This window comes from Trichechus manatus, unplaced genomic scaffold, assembly GCF_000243295.1.
Source record: "Trichechus manatus latirostris isolate Lorelei unplaced genomic scaffold, TriManLat1.0 scaffold00045, whole genome shotgun sequence".
Lineage (NCBI taxonomy): Eukaryota > Metazoa > Chordata > Mammalia > Sirenia > Trichechidae > Trichechus > Trichechus manatus.
Window position 1 is genome coordinate 5,740,297 of NW_004443981.1, and position 16,553 is coordinate 5,756,849.

Sequence of the window (16,553 nt, forward strand, 5' to 3'; positions counted from 1 at the left end):
AAGTGTCTGTTCATATCCTTTGCCCATTTTTTAATTGGATTATTTGTCTTTTTGTTGTTGAGGTGTTGAAGTAAATTTTTTAGATTTTAGAGATTAGACCTTTGTCAGCTATGTTGTAGTCAAAAGTTTTTTTCCAGTCTCTGGGTTCTCTTTTTACTCTTTTGGTGAAGTCTTTTGATGAACATAAGTGTTTGATTTTTAGGAGCCCCCAGTTATCTAGTTTCTCTTGTGGTGTGTGTGCGTTGTTAGTTATGGTTTGTATTCTCTTTGTGCCCTGTCTTAGGGCCTCTATAGACTTGTAAGGGTGACACTGACTCTGGAATGTGTAATGTTTTAAAGTAGGCTCCCAAATGAATTTACAAATACTTCCTAGACTTTTTTAAAATAAATTTGTAACAATTTTTTTTCCTAAAATACTCTCCCAACTTCCAAATGCAGATACAGAACAAAATTTAACTTTCACGGCCTAAGGTTGTGCTTATGAGTAGTAAATGTTTTGCCCACTACAGCCAGAGATACAGATTGAGTCAGACACAGGTCTAAAGGATACCCAGGAGGTACCCTGAGAACTGCTTTCTTGGAAGAAGTCTCTGACAGCTTACTTTAGGTCATTTTCATCTTTCTCGTAAGTGTAAGAAGAATTTATAGCTGCCTGAATTTCTGGACAGGGTTATAGCATTGCCTTCTTGCAAAATGAATTATAAAGTCAGCGGCTAATAGAGCCTTCTTCTAAATGGTTTTCTCATTTTTTAGAAAATGTTTTCCACTTTCACTGTGAATGCCTTCCTACTTCCCAACAGTTCTTAAACCACGATTATTCTTGTTCCTATTGCAAGACTATTCTCTGGTTAGTGTAGACTCGTGCTTCTGTATCGTAGGACCAGGAATGTTCTGGGTGTAGTGGAGGACTTTGCCTCGCTGTTTTAACCTCTGCGTGATGAATAGACAAATTAGAGTTGTTTCAGGAGCACGTGCTTTTGACTTGGGTGCTGTTGCACCTCCGCTGTTGTGTACTTTGTGGCCACAGTGCTCATTACTAATTTTATTTTACACACATATTCAAAATCACATGAAAGGAAAAAATAAGATCTGTTGCCTTTTTCCATTCACATTTGAACAATTTTATGTCATACTCTTCACATGTATCTTCGGCATTCAGGTTTTGTTACTGGAGCCACTGCTTATGAGTCTAAAAGAGAGAATTTTTTTTTTTTTTATCAGAACGATGATTTCAAAGGACAGAAAAATTTTTTTTTTTTTATTTTTTGTTGCATGGGACTACTAACTAGATCTTTACAAAAACAAAAAACAAAAAAACCCTCATATTGCCATAAGACTTCACCGGCCTTGGTTGTATTGTCCACAGGGAATAATGCTAAAAGATTCTGGATGTTCTCAGATGATGGACTGACTCCCTTTTATTTAATGTTTGTGTCTGAATTTAAGAAACAAGCAAACAGACAAAACCACTTAGAAACTACAAATTTTCTGAGACACACCAATAAATTATTTATTATGAAATACAAGTATTTATTCAGTAACATTTCTACTCTGTATGGCTGTGAGCATTTGAGGACATCTAGACACTAAAAACTGCACCCTCTGCTTTGTGTGTTTTTAGGTCTTCCCACAGTATTACTGCCAGCAAAATTATTTCCCTTTCCTATTCCTTTTCAGTGGTTAATGTTTGTGATCCAAGATAGGGACAGATCCTTCATTTTGTAGCTCCCAAGTTTTGTATTTTGTTAGCATTTTATAAGCGGACATTTCGGAGCTATGTAGTCAAGTACGTCAGGGCTTTGGCTTGCTGTTCTTTCAGGGCGTGTTAGCCGTTAGCCATCTAGATCCTGAATCTCTGAGGAGGTCTGATTCCCTACCAGCAGTTCCGAGTTTTTGCTCTTGGTAACTGGTGTTTCAGCTACTGGTCTTCAGTAGAGTACAGGCAAGACTTAAGTTTTTTTATTTAGAGGATTTGTAAGTATCTCACCCCGAGGAAGTTACTTGCAGTTAGCATTGCCACTTGAGTGTGTCAGGGGTGCTTGCCCCTGTGAGTGAAAGCGGGGGTGGTGGGGGGGTGGTGCTCACTTCACACACTAGCTTTTGACCACTTTCTCTTTCTCCCTGTTGCTCTAACACATTCACATGCTCTTTCCTTCCCTCTCCCTACTCCACCTTCCTGCTTTCCTTCCTAACAATAAAATAACCTTTGTAGTTAAAACAGACGAACAAACCGGGCTCTTGAGATGCCCGTTAGAAAGCTTGAGATCAGCTCAGCTCTCACAGACCCATTCTTGGGGTGAGCAGGGACTCGTTCTGGGTTGTCCCAGTTTGCTTTTTTAATCCATATTTTCCCTTTATCTTATTTTCATATTTTTAGTACTGTATTTTGCTGATGCCCTAAACACCTTTGTATGATGTGCTACATCCTTTTTCCAATAAAATGGAGGATGAGTTTCTCATTTGTATTGTAGAAATGGACACTCCATTGTACTAGAATAGTGCTCCTCTAGTTTGGTTTGCTTGTTTGTTTCTGGCCAGTTATTTCTCTGTTTATGTAGCAAACATCTTTAATTTTGGACTCATAAACGTTCTCCACTGTCAGGAAAGAAGAAAGCACAAATCTCAAAGTAAAACAGCCTTTGTGTTTTGTGGGTGCTTAGGCAGAGCTGAAGGACATTCCAGAAAGACAGCTGTGGTAGAGGACACACAGTGATCTTAGGAGAGCGCTTGTGTTCTCGATTTGCGTGCTAGTTCAGTCACTTTTCTTCTCAGCTCATATTTATTGAGAACGCACTGTGGTCCAGGCACTGCTCTACAGGCATCATAGCCATCTGATCTTCAGATGACCCCAGCAGGCATGTGCTGCTTTTGTCTCCATTCTGTATGAGAAATCCGAGGTAGGTGATGGAAACTAGGCTGTAGGCATTGTACTGTTTTGCCTGGCTGTGTGACTCTGAACAGGTCAGACTATGAGCTGTGGTTCTCTTGTCTATACAATGGAGATAGTATAGTATAACTAATTACACATTAAAATAATTCTTATCACCCACGTTGTTGGACTTGTTTGTGAATGTAGGACCATCATTTGTTGTTGTTAGGGGCTGTTGAGTCAATTCCAACTCATAGTGACCCTTGTAACATAATGAAATCACTGTCCATTCTGCGCCACCTGCACAATTGTTGCTATATTTGAGCCCATTGTTGCAGCCACTTTGTCAATCCATCTTCCTTTTTCGCTGACCCTGTACTTCACCAAGCATAATGTCCTTCGCCAGGGACGAGTCCATCCTGATAACATGTCCAAAGTACTTGAGACAAAGTCTCGCCATCCTCCCTTCTAAGGAGCATTCTGTTTATTTATTTTGTTTGTTTTTATTGTGCTTTAAGTGAAAGTTTACAGTTCAAGTTAGTCTCTCATACAAAAATTTATACACACATTGTTATGTGACCCTAGTTGCTCTCCCTGTAATGTGACAGCACACTCCTCCTTTCCACCCCGGATTTCCCGCTAAGGAGCATTCTGGCTGTACTTCTTCCAAGATAGACTTGTTCCATTCTTCTGGCAGTCCATGGTATATTCAGTATTCTTCGCCAACACTGTAATTCAAAGGCATCAATTCTTTGGTCTTCCTTATTTATTTTCTAGCTTTCACATGCATATGAGGCAATTGAAAAATAGCATGGCTTTGGTCAGGTGCACCTTAGTCCTCAAGTTGACATCTTTGCTTTTTAACACTTTAAAGAGGTCTTTTGCAGCAGATTTACCCAATGCAAGATGTCATTTGATTTCTTGACTGCTGCTTCCATGGGTGTTGATTGTGGATCCCAGTAAAATGAAAACCTATTGCCGTCAAGTCGATTCTGATTCATAGCAACCCTGTAAGACAGAGTAGAACTGCCCCACAGGGTTTCCAAGGAGCGCCTGGTGGATTCGAACTGCCAGCCTTTTGGTTAGCAGCTGTAGCTCTTAACCACTGCGCCACCAGGGTTCCAAGTAAAATAAAGTCCTTGACAATTTCATGATGTTGCTTAATTGGTCCAGTTGTGAGGATTTTTGTTTTCTTCATGTTGAGTTGTAAGGACCCATCATTGCTGTTCCGTAATTTAGCTCCCTTTCCTAATCCTTGCTTTTCATCCACAGGTTGTTAAGAGAGAGGACATTCAGCAGTTCTTTGAAGAATTTCAGTCAAAGAAGAGAAGAAGAGTGGATGGGATGCAGTATTATTGCAGCTAGAAGGCTGGCTGGAGCCTTCTCTCGCAGGCCAGTGAAAATGCCACTTGCTGTTGTAGGAATAAAAGAGGCATCTTTCACAGTTGGTCCCCTTTCCGTCCTCCTCTCTTTCCAGAGGCCGCCTCCTCTGGCCTTGTGCTTCCCCATTCTCCTTAACTACAGTAGCCACAGTGTGTGCCGATTTCATAACCAGCATTCTTCATGTCTCAGCTAAATGCAGCTCATTCCACAGACTTCAGCCCTCCACCCAATTTACCCAGGGTGATTTGCTTTTCAGTTTTAAGAAGTTTGATTTGGTTTTGAGAAAGTAAATTGGTTTCTTTAGTAACAATTTGTTCTTTAACTCCTTAATGTGTCTTCTTTGCCACAGAGCCATTGTATTCCAGGAGCTGCTCTGTGGGGCACTGCAGAAGGTTCTCTTCCTGTCGAGTGGAACCTTACAGGCCCCCTCACCCCTATGATCATGGTGCCTTGGGTCTAAGCTTCCTCGAGCCTGGTCCACTCCTTCTCCCACATCCCTGCTTTTTTGAGGGTTGGCCATGGCATAGAAGGGATCTTGGAAGTGGTTTCTTCTGGTCTCAACCTCCAGGGTGGCCAGGACTGATGGTTTTTTGGCCTGGACTGTCTCAGGCAGAGAGACTGGATAATGGCAGGGTCGAGGAAGCAACCTTTGTTATGAATTTTACTAATAAATTCAAAGTGAAATTTTCATTCACAATTCTGCTGGCACTAGAATACTAGAATTTTAGTGCTGTAGTGTTCACAGGACTTCTGGAGAAAATCTTCCAGTACACTAGTCCCTTTCCTGCTGCCTAGTAAAACAGACAGGGTACTACCCCTGTGAAATCTTGGCGGTTTACAAAGTCCTTTGGATTTCTTTATATTATCAGGGATATTCATAAGCATATATTAAAAACAGACCTATTTTGATATTGTTTCTGTTACGAAAATGTTATTAAAACCCAGATAAATTATTATTTCCCCCCCCCTTAAATCTGTGCTGAAGAAAAAATGATACTGACTTAGCTGACTTGCAGCAAGCAGGGCAGTCATTGCTCTGTTTTGGAAGAGGCAGACTCTCTGGCAGATTCCAAACAAGGCCGTAGGCCGCACAACTGATGAGTTTTCTGTATATAAACTTGAACGTCCACGGCTCGTTCCCTGATGACTGTGGGACCTTCGTTTGAATCTCCTCATGGAATGTTACATAAAGCCCCACATTTGAAGGGAAATCCTTCAAATGGAATCTCTTTAAAGCCCCTTAGTCTATGTGGAAAACACCTTTCGATAAGTATAGAGCCCTCAGTTGCTCTCCCTCTGGAGGAATGAAGTCTTTCTCACAGCACATGACACGCTGAGGTATGTTACCACAAGCGTTTGAGGCGTTGGGGTATTAATATCCCTCTGTGTGTCCGCCAGTCATCATGTGTACGAGCGCCCGCCAGTCCCTGTAGGAGAGGAACTAGGCCCACAAAAAGCCCAGGCCTCAAAAAGGAACGGTACAGCCGTGAAGCCATTGTTTGCTGTGTCAAACCTCGGCATGGCAGATCCTCATAAACTGCTGTGTGGAGCTGGAAGTTCTCACGCCTGCAGGAGATGCTTGTGTGCCCTGAGCTGGCCTTGTAGAGAGGGCTGGGTTAAAAAGCTCAGGGTATTTGAGGTGTACAGTCAGTGGCTTGGGAACTGTTTTCCAGGTCTGAGGAGTTTTGTACCCCTTCTGCAAGGTTGCACTATTCGTGTACCACTGTGGCCTGCAAGTTTATACCTTCTCAAATGTCTGACTTAACTCCCAGAAAGTTCCTTACTTCCTATGACAGGTCAGGACCAAGTCTTGGAGGTGACGTGTTTCTCTGCAGCACAATAGTACAAATCACCCAGTGCTGAAGGGCTTGTTTTATGAAAGGTACTGTTCCTTTTACATTAACCGGAAAACCTCTTTTTTTACCTGTTGTTCACAACTAGTTTTCTTATTGACTGTATTTGACCGTCTCTACTTGTAGAGACTGATTTTGGCCAAGATGTGGCAGTTGATATTAATGCATGTTTTATGCAAAACAAGAATATATTAGTTGCTTTTAAGGAATTCTGGCATTGTATGTGCATTTTTGTAGAAATTGTTACTGGACTTATAATTACATGCTTAACTATAATCAAGTTTCTGTAAAAATTTAAATAAAACCAATTCAAAATACTGGCTTTTCAGATTGTTTATAGTCATATTTACGTCTGCACAGCCTCCCTCTGCAGGTTACAGTATAATATGAATGTGCTCTAACGGCTCTTCTTACCATGGGGCCCTGCTCTCAGAGCCCAGGGGCTGGTTCAAGATGTTAAGTAGTTCATTTCTCTCCTGCTGTTTGTAAAATGCAGCCTGATCTGAGTCCTCCCACAGCAAAGCTCCTTTACTGCCAGCTTTACTGCATCTCCTGGGAGGGAGGTCCCATAATTCCTGTTGGGTTCAAAATGAACGAGAAAATGAAGAAATGGGCTTGGGTCCTGACCAAGCATGTGCACAGACTGACTCCTTTTGAGCTCAGAGTCTAAGGGAAGGATGAGGTCCACCTACGTGGTAGCCATTATTTCAAAAGTAAATATTCAAGCAAACCAAAGAGCCAGCTTAGGGGCCCATCTGTGGCCTCCCTCCAGCTCTTGCCTCCTTGGAGATTACACAAACGTGTAGTCATTCTCCATGGAGATTTAAGCTTAACTGTGGAAGTGCTCTGTGCTCCAGCTCTGCCCTGGAGCTGCTCATGTATATGAATGCTCAGGATTATATAATCTCAGTGGCAGGAAAACTGTAGCTCTCCCAGCCCCTCTAGAGGACCTAGTGGAGCAGAGGAAAATTGAAAGAGCAATTCAAGTGATGCTAGGACCTTAGAAGGGAGCTAGCCCAGTTCCTGCCGAAGATCAGCCTGGTCTGGGGAGAATGGGGAGTACAAGGAAGCAACCTAGCAGAGGTCTGGAGCCAGTGAAGCAGCCTCCTAGTGAGGTCTTGAAGCTGCCACCAGAGGCAAGCCTTGGTCTGAAGGGGCATCCAACAGGTGGTGCTGGGACAACACCATCAGTACCTCACTTCGCCTGCTTTAGGTAGGTGTTCGCTCCATACTTAGAACCACAGGATCCCTAGGTTGGAAGGGACCTGAGAAATCACCCAGCCTCATCTCCTCTCAGGGCAGGAGTCCCTTCCTCTACAGATGACCCTCATGAGGGAACCGGGCTGGTCTTGGCCACTCAGCTTCTATGCCTCCATGCTCTTGGAGCGGCACCCCAGTTTTCAGCAAGTTGTCTGCCACTCCACTTCCCTGCCATGTGACCTGAGGGACACTGACCACCCCCGTTCCAAGCTGCTGGAAGAGATCTTGTGAGCACTAGGGGAGCCAGCCTTAGGAGGAAGCCAACCCCTGGAAGGCAAAGAGGAGAGAAAGAAACCAGGGCTTTGGTGATTCAGGCATTGAGCCACTGGCTCAAGCCTTGCTTGAAGCTTGTGCTCCTAGTAGTAGACTTGCGTAGCAGAGAACACTTCTACACTCCTCTAGCTTCTGCTTTTGAACACTCGAGTGACAGGGTGCTTGTTACCTCACTAGACACGCATTTCCAGTTCTTCCAGTCCTCAATGACTTCTCCTATGGAAAAGGCTAGATGCTTCTTCTGGACTTCTCTGTTGGCCTCCCATCCATATCTTTGGTCTGGTCTTCTCCCTGTGTTTCCTCTTTGGCAGGCGTGGGGGCTGTTCACAGTACTCCCTAGCCTGCTTAGCAGCTCTGCTCTCCCTCCTAGACTACCCCCATTTGGAGACTCCCTGGGCTTCTCCTCAGCTGTCTTCCCTCCTGCATGGAGCCCATAGTTCTCCCTCCTCTGTTTCCCTCCCTCACGGCCCAGCCTCCTGGCTTCCCTCTCTCATCTCTGCCTCAGGCCTCAAGACCCAGCTGACCAGCAGTTCCATGAGCTGAATTGAAAAGGCACACAACCAACCCATTTCTTTTGTCTCCTTCCACCCCAAGCACTGTGGAGCAAGGGAGGTCCCCTGGGGTCTGGAAGGCCCTGAGACCCTGGGACGAACAGCAGCCTGTGCTTTGCCTTTTCCAATGTCCTCTTTGGCCCCATGTGCAACTCAGTGTTTCTATGGTACAGAGGCCTGCTGAGGCGGAGAGTGGTGGGGTGAGCATCTCAAGGCCACAGCACAGCCCACGTGTGGGGGAGGGACTTGTCAGCGTCCCTCAGGAAATCTCCCTGAGGTAGGCTCGGAACTGTAAACAGAACTGGGCAGCCTGCTCATTATTACAGTGCTGGAGCCAGGCCCAACGCAGCCCGGTGATGGTCCTCCATTGTTAGATGCGCGAATGGGAGTGCTCATTTGTAAGTCCAATGGTGTGTGAGCACCGGGCATGGGCTGGAAGCTCTTGTGTACATTATCTCATTCAGTCTTCACAATGACCCTAAGAGTATGATTGTCCACCCCCATTTTAACCAGTAAACCAATTGTCACTGAGCCCACTCCAACTCATGGTGACCCCACGTGTGTCAGAGAACTGTTCTCCACAGGGTGTTCAATGGCTGATCTGTCAGGAGATTGCCAGGCTTGTCTTGCAAGGCCCCTCTAGTTGGACTTGAATCTCCAACTTTTCAGTTTGCAGCTGAATGCATTAACCGTTTGCACCACCCAGGGGCTCCACCCCCATTTTACAGATGTAGAAACTGAGGCTCAGAGACTGAGGTGGTATAGCTAGTCAACGATGATACCCACAATCAAGTACAGACGCACCTGATCCCAGGCCCTGCCTTGTACCCCACCAGGCTGGCCTCCCTAAAGTAGGGGCACCTGGGAGTAGTTAAGAGACTGGGCAGAAATAAAGGAAGAGGCCGATGGCATTTGCCTAAATCACAGAGTGTCGTATGCTGCCCTGGGGTAAGAGGGGCATTGACTCTTCTTGTTTTATTTTGGTAAATTAACTCAGACTTACCTGACAGAACTGGTCTCTTCCAGCATCTAGAAGGAGCCCTAATGGCACAGTGGTTAAACACTCAGCTGCTAATCAAAAGGTTGGTGGTTCAAACTCACCCAGTGGCTCCACGGGAGAAAGACCTGGCCATCTGATCCCATAAAGATTACAGCCTAGGAAACCCTATAACCCATTGCCATCGAGTTGATGCCAACTCATAGCGACCCTATAGGACAGAGTAGAACTGCCCCATAGGGTTTCCAAGTAGCGGCTGGTGGATTTGAACTGCTGAACTCTTGGTTAGCAGGTGGGCTCTTAACTACTGTGCCACCAGGGCTCCTGTGGAAACCCTATGGGGCAGTTCTACTCTGTCACATGGGGTCGCTGTGAATCGGAATCTACCTGATTGCACCCAGCGACAACAACAACCAGCATCTAAACTAGTCCAGGGAGGTTTGGAAAACCTCCCAAGCAACAAGACTCCAGCTCAGCCTGCCTAAGTGCGCAGCTGGGAATGGAAGGCAACACCCGCCAGACAGCGCAGGCCTGCCTTCGCCCACCAGGAATGCCACACAGAACAGATGACTTGAAAATGGTAGCCACCAGGCAGATGGAGGTGGGCTGAGGTGGGGGCTGACAACAGACTCTGGTAGACTCCATCAGGGCACCAGGAGCTGCTTTGCAGCTGGAAAACAGAACGGCTGAGCTGTGGTAAGTAAGAGGGAAGGTGTCACCCTGCCTGGTCTGTCTCAGCTTGAGAAAAAGAAGCCCACAGCCTCCAGGCAGAGCCCATTCCTCCTGCAGGCCCCAGGCCTTGTCTGGTGTCTGGACGCCCCGGGGTCTACCCATTGGCAAGTGGGTGGGGCAGGCTTTGAGGGAAGAGTTAAATGGAGAATGGCTTTGCAAGTCCTTTGTAGATGTTGAGACTTACCTGTCTTGTGGCTCTCACTGAAACCCTGTGACATGGGCACTGGTGCAGTGGACAGTAGTCCCCCCCTTATCCGCGGTTACAGTGACCACCTCCCCACCCGTCAACCGCAGTCCGAAAATGTTACACATTCACATAACTTTTTTTATAGTATATTGTTATAATTGTTCTATTTCATTATTATTGTTGTTAATCTCTTACTGTGCCTAATTAAAAATTTAAACTTTAGCATAGGTATGTATGTATAGGACAAAACACAGTATATACAGGGTTCAATACTATCTGCAGTTTCAGGCATCCACAGGGGTCTTGGAATGTATCCCCCACGGAAAGCGGGGACTACTGTAGTGCTAAAAACTCCATCTTGGAGACGGGACAGACCCATCTCACTGGCCGTGTTAGTTTCTGTGCCTCCGTGTCCTGACCTGCCCAATCAGGACAATATTTATCTACCTCACTGGGTTGTGGACAGGGTCGTGTGCCTGGCATGGAGTAGGTGCTCACTGCATGTTAACTACCCTTATTACCACTTGACAGGTGAGGAAACAGATCCAGAGGAACAGCGACTAGCCCAAGGTAGCTCAGCAAGACAGCAGTTAGGAACCAGGTTTCTCCTATCTCTTCGATTTGGTGATTTTTTTTTTTTTTTTTTTTGTAGAGGATACAGAATCAAGTGAAATAATCAGGGAGAAAGTGTTTTCTGAAAATGAAAACTAGTCTCCGCCCCACACTATGAAAGCAGAGGTTGTTCCTGTCTTCTACGCCATCTTCTAGGGTCTGGTATACAGGAGTCACACAAGAAGTGTTTTTAAATGAATGAATGAGCACCACAGAGCCTTGAGGGCACTCTGTCATATTTAGCATTTGACCTTTTGCAACTCAGAGTGGAACAAGACCTAGGAGATCCTATCTCCATAACCTTTCATTCAGTAGCCTGTGGTGCATTCTTACCTGCAGTACTACTGCGTGTTCTACGCACAGGGCAGTCTCCCTGGTGAGGAAGGGGAAGAGGCCCAGGGAATGCAAAGGCTCATTAGAAAGCTGAAGTGTTGGTCAACATGATGGAAGACTTAGTCCAAGAAGGAAGCTGCTGGGGAATGGAGGCTGCTGCCTGAGGCCCCACCATTCACTGGAGGGCTGCTAACTTTCTAGAGCTTGGAGTGTGCTAACTTTCTGGAGCTTGGACCAAGCCCACGGTAACCAAGAAAGACCACAGTGTCTTGGGAGTCCTGGAGAAAACTGCGCACTGGGCACTCCGCCTTCCCAGCTGAAGGCTCAGGCTTTTGAATAGGAAAGAGTTTGGGTGGAACAAATGGCTTTGTCGTCACCCAGGATGGGCTTAGGGAGGAAAGGGGAGGTGTTATGGATTGAATTGTGTCCCCAAAATATGTACGTTGTAAATCCTAACCCCTATACCTGTGGAAGGGGCCCTGGTGGCACAGTGGTTAAGTGCTGGGCGCTAACTGAAAGGTTAAACTCACCAGCTGCTCTGAAGGAGAAAGATGTAGCAGTCTGCTTCGTAAAGATTACAGCCTTAGAAACCCTATGGGGCCGTTCTACTCTGTCCTACAGGGTCGCTATGAGCCGGAGCTGTGTTTGTTTGTTTTTTATTTTTACTTTTTTACCTGTGGAGAGGAGCCCTGGCAAATGGTTGGTGGTTTGAACCCACTAACTGCTCCGTGGGAGGAAATAACCTGACGATCTGCTCCCATAAAGATTTCAGCCTAGGAAACCCTATGCGGCAGTTCTGCCCTATCCTATAAAGTCTCTGTGAGTCAGACTCGACAGCACATGACAACCTACCCGTGGATGCAATCCCATTTGGGAATAGAGTTTCTTTGTTAACGAGACCTATCATGGAGGATGTGTCTTAAGCCAAACACTTTTGAGATATACAAGGAGCAGATCAGGCACTGAAGCGAGCAAGATAGATGCCATGATGCCCAAAATCACCAAAGAACCGACGAAACAGAAGCTGAAGAGACAAGGCCCTTCTCCTGGAGCCTACAGAGGGGGAAAGATTCCCCTAGAGCCAGGGCCCTGAATTTGAACTTCTGGCCTCCTGAACTGTGAGAAAATAAATTTCTGTTTTTTGAAGCCACCATGCGTGGTTGTTTCTGAGACAGCAGGGATGAGCTGGTTGGAGGTAGCTGCTAAGCACTGAGAGGAGGTGTGTGTACATGAGTCTGAAGTCCAGGGTCAAGGCTGGGGATAAAGATTTGGGAGCTATTGGCACCACCGGTAATTGAAGCCATGGGAATGAATGAGCTAGTCTCCCTCAGGGAGGTGTTTGAAAGGTGAGGAGAAACAAGAGCCTCGGGAAGCGCCCAGGGAACGCCAACATTGAAAGGATGGAACCCAAGAGGCAGGTTGAGAAGAGCAGCCAGACAGGTGGGAGGAAACCCAGGATCCCCAAGTTACAGAAGCTGGGGAGGCTATGGTGTCAACGTTGTAATTTCAACTATGACAAAAAGTCCATTGGGGTGTCCAAGGGCCAAATAAATAGCCCCCTCTTCCACAGACAGAAGGAGCCATGGTAGCGCAGCGGTTAAAGTGATCAACTGCTAAACTGGTTTGAAACCACCAGCAGCTCCGGGGGAGGAAGATGTGGCAGTCTGCTTCTGTAGGGATTTACAGCCTTGCAAACCCTATGGGGTCGCTATGAGTTGGAATCGACTCGACAGCAGTGGGTTTGGTTTTGGGCGGGTCCCTAAGCATAGTCCTTGGGTGGTATAAATGGTTAAGGGCTTGGCTACGAACTGAAAGGTTGGCTATTTGAACCCACCCAGATGCACTGTGGAAGAAAGGCCTGGTGATCTGCTTCTGAAAGGGCACAGCCATGAAAACCCTGGGGAGCACAGTTCTATTCTGACACACACGGGGTCGCCATAAATTGGAATCGACTTGACAGTAACTGTCTTTTTGGTTCCCTCAACCGATTGAGAAACGAGTCAAAGAAGTAAGATAAATGGATTCCCCCTCCATTTTATATCTGATAAAGCCGATTTTGGACAATTTGGCTCTATCTGTGGTTAAATGGGCTCCTCATACTGAACCCCAGGATTAGGTAGACTCACCTGCTGCCCGGCACCACACGGCAGGAAGAAAATTGCAGGGTCACTACTGCTTCCCTGTCGGTGAGGACGTTCAAGGGCTTACGTGATCTTTGGGAAGCTCGCTCCCAAGAGGAAGGAGAGGATAGAGCCAGGGGCAAAGCCTCACGCTTCCTAACTCAAACTCCCCAACAGGCAGAAGAGTGGGAAGGGCAGAAGCCAGGGGCACTCCCCGAGGGAGGACCCTCTGTGTGGCAGGAAGACACAGGGCGGCACAGGCGCTCCCCTGAATTGAGCAAGATGGAGGTCGGGGGTGGCCCTGGCAGTGCGTGGTGGGCCCGGCAGCAGATTGCAGAAGGGAACAAGTGGGTGGTGAGGCTGCAGACCGCAAGAACTGACAGCCATTCCAGACAGTTTGCGAAAAGATGAAGAGAGGATGGGAGCTGGAGGAGGCTGTTGGTCTAGGAAAGTTCCCTCTTTGTCTACAGTTAGACACTTGGGCAGACTCACATTCTTGTGGGAAGGAGTCGGTGCGGAGGGAGCAGACACAGCGATAGATGAGAGTGGGTCACAGATGAGTGCGGGTGGTTAGAAGACAGGATAGGATGGACTCAGGGCCCAAGGGGGACCCGAGGAGGGGGTGAGGGGGCGGGGCAGGTGAGGCTTGGGTTTGAGGACCAAATGCGCAAAACCGGGGCATTCCCACCTGAAGGCGTCTGTGTTCTGAGAGGTCGGAGAGTGAGGAGCGAGCCGGAGGATGGCGCAGAGGAGAGCAGAGAGGAGGGAAAGTGACCCCCTGCAGAGCAGGTGAAGCTGAGGCCACAAGGGGCTGGGGGCCCTGGGACCAGGGGTTGTGTGATTGTCTCCAGCCATCCCCCAAATCTGGATCTAGACACAGGAACATTGTTTATGGGCTGAGTTTGGCCAGGAGGTTGGGTCACAGTGAGCAAGCTGAGGTGGCCCGCACCCATGGAGGCTGAGGTGGTCGGCACCCACAGAGGCTGGGCTGGCCCCGGAAGAAGGGAGGTCAGGGCCGGAGGCTCAGGGGAGGACAAATGAGGGCATCTGGGAGAGCCTGAGTAGGCGCTCAGAAAGCAGAACATGGTGGCCTGAGCGCTGGAAGTGAGTGACTGTTTTAAAGATGGAGCCATTCTCGGGACAGGAGGAGGGTGTGGCATGGAGCGGGTGGCAGCAATAGGAGGAAGGGCAGGTGGCTGGAGGCAGTCCAGGCTGCTTTCCAGGATGATGGCAGGGCTTGGGGCGGGGAGAGCGACTGAGGTGGAGCCAAGGGTCTCGGTGTTTGAAAGGAGCAGCCAGGAGGCCTGAGGATGAGGGCCATGAGAGTAAGCACTGGACGGCTGGTCTTACAAGAGGGAGGAGGCCAGCCACCGGCCCTTCCTGACCCCACGATCCATGGAAAGTGGGGGAACGAGCCCATGTCTCGGGAGAGGACAGCAGGGGACCTGGAGAGCTGGGACTCAGCTAAGGCAAAAGGAGGAGAGTGGGGGAAGCGGGGGAAGAAGGAGCCTCAGGCAGGGCGGAAAGGTTTGGGAGGGTGGGAAGAGTGGTTGGTCAGGGGAACCCCTGGGGAATTCAGAGAGGCTGGATAATGGGAGAAGGTCCCTGGGAGGCACAAATGGTTTGCTCTCAGCTACTAACCTAAAGGTTGGCCGGTCGAATCCACCCAGCAGCGCTGCAGAAGAAAGGCCTGGCAATCTGCTTCCGTAAAAATAACAGCCAAGAAAACCCTATGGAGTTGTTCTACTCTGTAACACATGAGGTGGCCATGAGTTGGGATCAACTTGACAGCAACGGGTTTCATTTGGATAATGGGAGGGGCTTACACAGAGCAATGAGCAAATGACTCAAGAGAGGAGGACTGGCAGGTAGACGGGCTCAGTTGGCTACAATGTCGCAAACAGCACAATCCCAGCATCCCCCAGGGCAATGGTGGGGGGCACTCAAGCCTCTTATGGGTAGCCTACACCTGGACTAATTGGGAAATCCTCGGGGGCCCGGTGGATCTGTCAGAACACGGACAAATGAGAACAAATGCTTTTAGTTCAGTTGCAGAGGGCGGGGGGGGTGGGGAGAGGAGGGGAGGGTATTTATGCACACCTAAAGAGTCCAGAAATGGGGGACATTTATACTGCTAGATATTGGTGTAAGGGTGAGTGTGGAGGTCAACGGGCCCACAGAAACCTCGCCCTGAAAGGCAGTCCTTCATCTGAGAATAAGACCTGTTACAGTTCAGGGTTATTAGAGGATTATGAGACAAATGAGTCAAGTCCGCACTCAGAGCTGAACATGGGAGTGACTGTCACCTCCATTTTAAGAATGAAGACACTGAGGGTCACTGGTTTGCCTGGATCTGACCTGGTCTGTGCCCAGGAGGTCGCCCTTGTCTAGGCATGGCCTTCTGGGGGACACGCCCTTTCCTCCCTCGGGGTTCCCTCTCTGAAGCCCTGCCACGACCCATCAGTGGTCACAAGCACTTGGACACCAGACTTTACGGATGCAGATGCCCCAGAGTTAGAGACAATTGACCATGGCCCCAAATCAGAAGACCTGAAAGACATCTTAATCCTGATGCTGATGGAGGCACAGGGCAGCCCCTGAGAAAGTCAGCGTGGCTGTAGGGAGCTGGTGAGCACCGGCTCTAGATGAGTGAATCAAAACGGGTCCCCAGGCGAACGATATGCAGATGTGAGGGACCTGCTGGAAAGGTGGGTCATCACAGTAAAGCCAGGCCAGATGAGCAGGCCCAAGAAACAGCAACAACGCCATCGATGTGATGTGTAAAGCCACGTTTGTAGAAGGACAGTTAGGGCAAGGTTAGTGGACGACAGATGGCAGAACCATGCACCCAACTTCCATCTTTCCTGCCGGAGAGCACCTCCCAGCCTGGTGGAGAAGCCCTGTGTGACTGAGCAGGGACCCGGCACTCACTGACAATCTGTACAGGACAATCAAGAAGGGACAAGGGCCCAAACACCAGAAAAGGCCAAACGTCTCATCTGCGTTTGTATTTTTAAGTGTGGGATGGTAGATTCTGGTAACTACGGACTGGTTCCCCTGACAAGAACCCCCTAGAGGGTTGTAAGATGAACTTCCGGCTACAGCTAGATGATTTCTGAGCACCTGAAGAAAGTCGCTGTAACTAAGAAGTAAGAAGTAAGCGTCCTTAAGAACAAACTGCCAAGCTGACGACCTTCTCCATGTTGACAGGGCCTAGTCTTCCAGTAGGGGATAAGCCCAGCTAGGGTGCACCTGGGCATGTGACAATCTCTCACAACAGGTGCATGGAGGAATGTGGGTTGGCTAGTAACCATGACACCACCCAGCTTTTGTGGCTGTCTTACACCTGACAACTCCTTCAGCTCCCACTCTCTTCAACTGTA

The 16,553-nt window shown here is 48.0% G+C and overlaps 1 protein-coding gene across 1 annotated transcript in view; it reads left to right on the forward strand.

Moving 5' to 3' along the window:
• The window catches only part of UBR7 (ubiquitin protein ligase E3 component n-recognin 7), a 23,336-nt gene extending 16,914 nt beyond the window's left edge, over positions 1–6,422 (forward strand). The window contains exon 11 of the mRNA XM_004376687.3: positions 4,142–6,422. Coding sequence (XP_004376744.1) covers positions 4,142–4,234 — 93 coding nt within the window. The 3' untranslated portion in view covers positions 4,235–6,422. The remainder of the gene's footprint in view (positions 1–4,141) is intronic.
• The last annotated feature ends 10,131 nt before the right edge of the window (positions 6,423–16,553 follow it).